The 8806-nt window shown below is 56.5% G+C and overlaps 1 protein-coding gene across 8 annotated transcripts in view; it reads right to left on the bottom strand.

The window, feature by feature from the left end:
* Nucleotides 1-557: 557 nt before the first annotated feature.
* Nucleotides 558-8806, bottom strand: part of FGD3 (FYVE, RhoGEF and PH domain containing 3) — a 90581-nt gene continuing 82332 nt past the window's right edge. For 3 of the 8 annotated variants that reach the window (XM_023187787.2, XM_023187781.1, XM_023187786.1), the window contains 4 exons: nucleotides 6681-6803; nucleotides 3772-3912; nucleotides 2096-2236; nucleotides 558-1460 (listed from right to left, as the gene is read on the bottom strand). In XM_023187787.2, coding sequence (XP_023043555.1) covers nucleotides 1209-1460; nucleotides 2096-2236; nucleotides 3772-3912; nucleotides 6681-6803 — 657 coding nt within the window. In that variant the 3' untranslated portion in view covers nucleotides 558-1208. Of the gene's footprint in view, nucleotides 1559-2095; nucleotides 2237-3771; nucleotides 3913-6680; nucleotides 6804-8806 lie in introns of all 8 variants that reach the window. The other 5 variants (XM_023187780.1, XM_023187782.1, XM_023187784.1 and 2 more) reach the window with 4 other exon arrangements.

The raw sequence follows: 8806 nt of genomic DNA, 5'->3' as shown, positions 1-8806 counted from the left end.
CTCGCCTGTGCCCCATCTCAGCTGTCCCCCACTCGCCTGTGCCCCCATCTCAGCTGTCCCCCACTCGCCTGTGCCCCCCCACCTGTGTTCCCAGCTCACCTGCCCCCCACCTGGGATCAGTCTCCCATTTCTGGCTCCTCCCCCTGCCCTCTCAGCCCCTTGGTAGGTGCCCTGCATGTTTTCCTAGGTGTCTCCACATGATGCTATATGGATATGAGAGGAGTGGGGGTCCTGACCAGTGAGCATTCCCCATCACTGGTCCCTAAATTCCCCCACTCTCTCCCAGAGGCCCTTGGGGCTCTGGTGCAAAGAGCACTCCCACCCTAGTGGCCTCTGCAAGGTCCCCACTGGCACCATCTTGAGTGCCCTGCACCCCACCCTCCCCATCTCTGAGCCTGGCCATCTTCACCTGCCATCTGCCCCCCACCGGCAGGACAACAGATGCAGAACTGCTCTCCAGGCGGCGTGTGATTCCGTCACCCTTGTCCCTCAACCTTTTATCAGTCAGTCAACCTGTGGGGGACCCCGCTGAGGGGCTCAGGAGAGAGCACTGAGGCTGCGCCACTGCCGGTGGCCAGTGTTTATTTATGCAGATAAGCACTGTGTGCCACCAGCATCAGGAACAGCCACAAATCTCATGCATCTGCCACTCAGTGGCTGGGGTAAGTCCTAGCAGAGCTTCCGAGTGCAGTTATTTAGGAACCATGAGTCCCACCAGGACGTGGCAGGTCCACCTCCTGGGGGCTGGAGGGAGGACCTCAGGAGAGGACAGAGAAGGAAGCTGGGAAGCAAGTCATGATTCAGCTCACACGGTGTAGACAGGCTGGGCAGAGGCGGGGGTGGACCACACTGCAGACCGGCCGGATGTGGCTGTCCCTGGCAGTGCCCATGCTGCCTCCTTCTGCCTTCTGGGCCAGCATCACCACACGACCTGTATGGATGATGGTTACTTTGGCAGGTGGCCCCTGCTCTGGGCCACACTGCTGGGGCTGGAGGCCAGGCTTTTAGCCAAGACTTGCTGGGTGACCCTTGGCCAGTGGCCCCCTCTCTGGGCCTCAGTTTCCTTCCCTCCAAAGCCAAGTGTCCTGAGTTCTGGGCCGTTGGCCCACCCTCAGCAGTCCAGGGCGGTCTTCATCTGGCCTCCGACGCCACCTCCCAGGAGAGCACAGGCCCAATGCGGTGGTGTGCAGGGCAGCAGGAGACTCAGCTCACGGAGCAGCTGTACCCATAGGGACCTGAGGCTGCAGGGTCCCCGGGCTGTCCTGGGCTGTGTCCCCACGGGCAGCAGTGCTCAGGGTCTCCAGCCATCGCTGCTGCAGCTCTGCGGAGGGGGCGCTCAGGTACCAGGATTGCTTGGCCCACTGCAGCTTCCACACGTGCCCGGAGTCCAGCCTCTCCTCAGGGTCCGGCACACTCAGTTTGCAGCCGGGGAGAGGGATGGTGCGGGGCAGCCGGCTGTCCTGCAGCAGAGGAGCAGATGGTCAGCGGTGCCTCAGCTTCCTGGCCTCGGGCTCACCTCAGTGACAGGGGCCTCTCCCAGGAAGCCACTCTCAGACCCCTGCAACACAAGGCGGGTGCTGAGCCCGAGGGGCCTGGTGGCTGTGCCTGCACTGCCTTTTGTCAACAGGAGGACAGTTGGTGGGGGGACCCACTGGTTCTCCCCAAGGGAGGATATGGGGAGGGGGACGCCTTGCCCCCTCACCAGACCCCCAGACTCCATGGCCTCCTTTGGGCTGTCTGGCCCCTGGGGAGGCGAGGCAGGACAGGCCAGTCCCTGTGACAGAGCAGCAACCGGGGCTCCAAGGGGCCAGGCCAGGGCTGTGTGCATTCCTGAGTTTCATCTGACAGGTTCTGTGGCTCCTGGCCACCCTTTGGGCCACCTTTGGACCCCTCTGGGGTCCACCCAGGTGCCAGTAGGTTCTGTCTCGTGTGACTGGGGAGCAGAGGGAATCCTGTGCTGCTGGGGAAACTGAGGCCCCAGGTGACACTGCTCAAGCAGGTGGGCCCCACCTGGTGGCACAGGCCTGCTGTGGGAGCCTCAGACCTGAGGCTCTGGGCTGCTGGCCCAAGGGCCTGGGGCGGTGGGCACATGTACCTGGCTGCCTCCCTGCAGGTGCAGCACCTGGGGATCCGACGTGGGGATGGCGGCCCACACCTCGCTCCAGGTCTCACCACCGTCTGACAGCCGCAGGGGGCCGCAGAGCAGGCTGGGCTGGGGATCTGCAGCGGGTGTCTTCTGGGGATACAGAGACACAGGTTAGGGGCAGTCTCGCCTGCAGTGGTCACGCCCTGTTCTGAGGAGGCTGGGGCAGGGCCAGGGCCACTGCTTGGGAGGAGCTGGCTGTGGAGACCTGGCCAAGGCCTGCACAGAGAGACTGGGACCAGCCTCACCCGGCTTCCAAGGGTCACTAGAAGGACATAGGCGTGTGTGGTATCAGGTGGGGTTTGCAAGCTGGGCTCTCGAAGGGGAGGGTGTCCATATGCTGGGTCAGGACACATCAAAATCACAGGAAAACCCAACAGCAAGTACCTGAGGGTGGGTCACGGGACAGGGACTTCACGCGTGTCAGTTCTACACACACCGTATACATGCGTGTGCATGCGCACACAGCACACACACACCACACATGCCACACACACAGGCCCTCCCTCTGTCGTGTCACTGTTGGAGCTACTGTCCACCATTTGGACATGGCTTAGACACCCCCTGCCAGAGCTGGACCCCTGAGACCTGGGCCCCACTTCGAGGCCAGGGTCCACCTTACAGGACCCTGGAGGCCCGTGCCCCAAGGACCTGGAGCTCCCAGAACACACCTCGGTATTTAAATTGCAGGCGTGGGGGAGCTCAGTGGGCAGAGCAAGGTCCTTCTTCACCATCGAGACCATTCAACGCTCAGTCCTAACAGACTTACATCCTTGACTTCTGAGACCGAGGACCTGGGTCAGGGCTCCAACCACAGCTGTAAGTCAGAGCAGCTGGGACCCTGAAAACACACTGGCCCCCCGATCCCCTCACTGAGCCTCTAGGAGGGAGATCAACACTAGAAGCTTCCCAGGAGACCCCAACGTGCAGCCGGCTCTGCGAACCGCAGGCTGTGTCGAGTGGAGAGAAAGGGCGATGCGCTTTTCTGGAAACTCACGTTTTCTTTTTCAGCTTTCCTGCAACCCCCCAGAATGGACTGTGTTCTTGAGGAAAGAAGGCAGGGGAAGCAGCAGCCACTCAGAAAGAGGAGTGCAGGAGGAGCAGAGCAGGAGAAGGAGAGGAGTGTGGGGGAGAAGACGGGGAGGAGGAGACGAAGGAGGGAGAGGAGACGGAGAAAGACAGGGAGGCAGAGGGAGAGGAAGGAGGGGGAGCGGGAGGAGGAGGAGGGGCGCCTGCCTCCAGGGCCTGCTCGCCCTCTGACAGCTGGAGGTGGGGCAGGCCGAGACAAGGGCAGTGTCTCCCCTCAGGTGGGCCTCAAGCCTGGACTTGAAGGCAGCTTCAATCCATGCCCTCCAACCAGGTGACCAGCAGTGACACTTGTTCCCATCTAACTCCTGGATGCAAATGGTTCCCAAGCCTTGGCCCTGGCTGGTCCCGAGAAGCCAGTGCGCACACGGGATCTTCAGAGTGTGTTCCCAGCCTGGGGGCCCCACGGAGACACACCCACATCTGTCCTGGCCCCAGGGACGCCCGAAAGCAGAGGCAGCTGGAGCTGCCGGGGCACAGAAGCAGGTGTCTGGAGGCCCTGCCACACGACCAGGAGGGGAGCAGGAGCTGGGAGCACCCACCTCTGTGCTCTGCTTGGGCTCAGCCGGAGCCTCGGGGCCTGGGCTCTCGGGGGCCACTGGCTGTGTCAGGAAACACTCTCTGCAGACCCGGCTCTGGCGGCTGTTCTCGGCCTTGAACTCGGAGCACTTCCCACAGATGACCTGCCAAACAGAGGGCACCTGTGACCCCAGCGCCCTGGGACAGAGGATTATCCAGGAAGAGGCCAGAGGAGAGGTGGAGTGGGCGGGCGGAGACTTAACACAGTGTGGGGAGGCGTAAGGGCTTCCCCTGGACGTGCAGGGTGGGGAGTCCTGTCTGAGGGCGGAGAGCAAGGCTGACCCTGCTGGGCATGTGGTACCCACCCTCCCGTCCTGGAGGCTCCAGAGTCCGGGAGTCTGTGTGCATGGGAGGAAGAGTGGGAAGAGCCACAAGCACACGGGAAGACACCCCATCGCTGGCCATCAGGGAAATGCAAATCAAATTCACAACCAGAAACCACCTCTCGCCCCTCAGCATGGCTATTTTCCAGACCAACGATGACAACAGCAACGAAAAGAAAATAGCGTTGGCACGGACGGGGAGAAATTGGAATCCTTGCGCTATTGGTGGGAAGCAAACTGGCGCAGCCTCTGTGGGAAGCAGTAGGGTGGTTCCTCAGAATGTTAAACACAGAGTTACCGTATGATGCAACAGTTCCACTCGGGGTATGCGCCCAAAATAAATGAAAGGAGTATCTGAAGGGATGTTTGTACATTCATGTCCACAGCAGTGTTATTCACAATAGCCAAAAGCTGGAAGCAGCCCGTGTCCATTGGCAGATGAAGGGATGAAGTCGTCATGGTCGGTTTGTACAGTGGCGTGTGACTCAGATGCATGGGTGGAGCATGGGAATGTAGCCAAGGAGTGCTCCTCAGTGACTTTTCCAGAGCTTTTCCTACCCTGGACACTCCTGGCAGGCCCCTTGTCCCCCCTCCTCTGGCCCCTCCAGCTGCATCCCATCGGTGGTCCTGTCTCTCTCTGCCTCGCTCTCCCTCCCTCTGCTGGATCCTTTTCCCAGCACACCGAGGCCCCTGCTACCTCAGGGCCACCCACACCCACTTCTGCACCTGCTTCTCCTGTCCCATCCTGCCCCGCGCACCAATACTGCAGAGGACTGGGAGATCCTGGTTCAAACCTTGGGAAATTCCAGTTTGAACCTAAACCTGCGGGCACCGGCTGCTAAGGGACCATGGCACTCAAACACTGAGCTCACATCGAAGGTCTCCGGAGCCACAGCAGCGGGGAGACTGCTCTTTTTAAGTAGATGGAAGGCACCCTGTTCTGGAGTCCTACTTTTACGAGGATTTTATTTATTTTTGGAATTTATCTTTTCTCTATCACTTGTGTGAGGAAGCAGGAATACTGGGCAAACCAAGGCAATGAAAGCTAAGCCCCAGCAGGCTGACATGGAGACGCAGTGACGTCAATGAGGGCACCGAGCCACCTCTGCTGTGCGGGGAAGTCCAGGTTGGCCATGAGGACACTCACTCCGAAGATTAACAGAGGCTGCAGCTTCTGATCCTGAGTGGTCACAAAGCCTGAAGCCTGGAGCTGAGCAGGGGCCTGGGCACATATTCTGAGGATGGCTCTTAAAGCAACAGATTCCCCTCAGGTCTGATGGGGAAACCAGGTTTAAGTTAAATCTCCCAATTCTGGAGTATAAACTGGGCCCCAAACTGAGAGTTCTTTAAGAGGTACAGATCACATTTCCCACTTACCTGCCCATCCATCCTCTACCATCCATTCATCCATCCATTATCCATCCATCCATCATCCCTTCATCCACCCATCCATCCATCCGTCCACCAATTCATTATCCACTCATCCATTCATCCATCCATCCAACCATTCATCTGTCCATCCTCCACCATCTATCCTTCATCCATCCATCCATCCATACTTCTGTATGCCATCCAACTATTTGTCTATTCATCCATCCATTCATCAATTCTCTAATCACCCATTTATACTTTCTATATATCCACTTCCATTCATACTTCCATATGCCATTTATCTAACTACCCACCTATCCAACCATCCATCCATCCATCCATCCCCTCATCCATCCATCTCCCCATCCATCCATCCATCCATCCATCCATCTACCCACCCACCTCTCCATCCACTCATCCATTCATCCATCCTTCTACCCACCTATCCATCCATCATCCATCCTTCCAAGGACTCAGCCACTTATTCCCCTCCCCCTGCTGCCTCCCGCCACGTGGCAAAGGTGTGACAAGTAACACCAACTGCTTCAGGCACAAGTTGCTGGCGCCCTTTGGAAAAACACCAAAGCATTCTGTGTTGAGATCCAGCTGCTAACATAGATTCAACTTCAACCTCTTCACCTAAAGATACTTAAATCATCAGTTCCTTCCTCAGGGATACTTTTACATTCAATATTAAGCATGGAATTTTCTCCACTCTCAGGAGAAAGGGCTTTGGAGTGAGGGGAATGGAGATGGTGTGCAGCTGGGGTGCCAGTCGGAGGCATTGCCTCATCACATGGGCCCACCAGGCCTTCAGCACCACTGGAGCACTGGGGCGAAGGTCAGCAGTAGGAGCTCCCAGCACAGCCACACCCTTCGCCCATCTCCAGTACGCCTTGCAAGGAATGAGCACTATCATCTCCTTGTTCTCAAGGTCACCCAGCTAGCGCTTCTGTGGTTCCCAATCCAGCACTTCTCCAGCCACAAGGAGTGTTTGTTGAACACCAGAGCTGACCAGGGAAAAGTGATCAGATTCTACTTTGGACAGGACAGTTTTGCACTCAAGGGCATCTATATCCATGAGCCAGGATCAGGGCTGGTGTGCTGCTGGTGAGGACTCAGCTGCTCCGTCCCAGGAGGGTGGCCTCCTGTCCCTGTCCCCCTCTCCTGGGACTCACCGCCCCGCATAGCTTGCAGTGATGCCTCCTCTTCGTGATGGAGTTGAAGGTCTCACCACAACTCTTACAGCTCTGCTTCTCCTTGTCACGTCTGGTCTTAGAGGATAGTTTTCTGGGCTCGAGCTACAAGGAGGCAAATAGATGCCATCAGCTTCCGAGTCATGTGTGCACCCTACCCCACACGGCAGTGGAGTGGCAGCTCTCGTGACTGTAAAAGCCACACAGGCTCAAGGCAAAAAGTGGAACATGCAGAAGGGAATGAAGTGAAGAGCCAAGTCGGCCACGTCTCTCTTCCCTCCCTCAGCCCCCAAGCGGCTGCCTGTGCCCATTGCACCGAGTGAAGATTGTAAGTGGATCAAGATCTTCGTGTTTGGAACAACCTGGCCAATGACTTTATCTGGTGCATCTGAGAAACTATTGAAAAGAGCCACAGCTGGAGGAACACAGCGCTTACTAGGGTGGGCAGTGGGCAGCACAGCCACGGCCTGCAGCCCTGGGGACGGGGGCACCCCTGCCCGCAACCCGAGCCATGTGGCCACATGCCTGCTCTATGTTGGGCACCCGGGGGCCACACCCTCCAGGCACGCTGCATGGATGAATATAGGTGTGCACCCACATGCCTGAGTGTGCAGACAAGCATGGCAACATTTTAGGGGGAGGTTGGAGGCAGTGGCTCACACCTGTAATCCCAGCACTTTGGGAGGCTGAGGTGGGCAGATCACTTGAGGTCAGGAGTTTGAGATCAGCCTGGCCAACATGGTGAAACCCCATCTCTACTAAAAAAAAAAAATACAAAAATATAGCCGGGTGTGGTAGTGGTAGTGGTAGTGGGTGCCTGTAATCCCAGCTACTCGAGAGGCTGAGGCAGGAGAATCACTTCAACCCAGGAGGCGGAGGTTGCAGTGATGCAGTGAGCCAAGATTGTGCCATTGCACTCCAGCCTGGGCAACAGAGCGAGACTCAAAAAAAAAAAAAAAAAATCTGGGAGGACATGTGAGGAAGCCATGAAGAGCTGTACCTGCCTGTCTCCAGTTGCCTGACCTGCCTATAGAGGAGTGGTGTGGAGGCTGCAGCAGCTGTAGCCTGGGGCTGCCCAGCCCCGCCTTAGTTTCCCTGTCTGATTATGAACCATGCAAGGTGGAGAGACCCCAGGCTCCTGCCTCCTGTCAGCCATGAGACCCTGGATGACTCACCTCTCCTTTCTGAGCCTCAGTTTCCTCACCTGTAAAATGGGATGAGTGACTGGTCCCTGGGCCCTAAGCCTCATCACAGTACATAAAACCGCCACTTTGGCAAGTTGCTAATTACCCTTTCTTTTTCTTTTTTCAACTTGTGAATTTTTTTTTTTTTATACTTTTTAAGTTCTAGGGTACATGTGCACAACGTGCAGGTACAGGTTTGTTACATATGTATACATGTGCCATGTGGGTGTGCTGCACCCATTAACTCATCATTTACATTAGGTATATCTCCTAATGCTATCCCTCCCTGCTCCCACCCCCTACAGTAGGCCCCGGTGAAGCTAATTACCCTTTCATGTTCTAGCCTGCAACCCTGGAAAGGCCTCATCATTTGATGAAATAACTTCCTGGGCTTTTGAAGCTTGGTCCACACCCAGCACTTCCTCTCTGGGGAGGAGGCGCCTCCCTTGAGATACTTTGTTATGGGTGCAGAAAACACCCTAAGAAGACTTTAGGAAAAGGCAAAGATATGTCTCGAGTTCCCCAGGATGTCAGAGCTGGAGCTGCCCCTAGAAATGTTTATCTCAACCTCTCCAGTCAGGGAAACTGAAGCCCGCAGGTGTTGTTTTTCTTTCTTTCTTTTTTTTTTTTTTCTGTTTAAAAGAAAATTACCTAAAATAAGCTAACCATTAGTATAGCTGCGCAAAATAAAAACAGGTCTGGGATAGGCTTTAAAATATTACAGTAAACAGAAGTGTGTGTGTGTGTGTGTGTGTGTGCGTGTGTGTGTGTGGCGGGGCTGGGGGCCGAGGGGCCGTAAGAACAGCACCAGGCTGAGGTTTCTGAAGCTGGGGAGGGATGCTCATTGCAGTTATCCCCACTTGCGTGGTTCCAAAACTGCCATAGGAAAACGCTGAACAACATACGCTTAAAAAAAGCGTAACA

Source organism: Piliocolobus tephrosceles, chromosome 14 (assembly GCF_002776525.5).
Source record: "Piliocolobus tephrosceles isolate RC106 chromosome 14, ASM277652v3, whole genome shotgun sequence".
NCBI lineage: Eukaryota > Metazoa > Chordata > Mammalia > Primates > Cercopithecidae > Piliocolobus > Piliocolobus tephrosceles.
The sequence above is the reverse complement of the archived record's forward strand: the minus strand, read 5'-3'. Positions and strand labels throughout refer to the sequence as shown.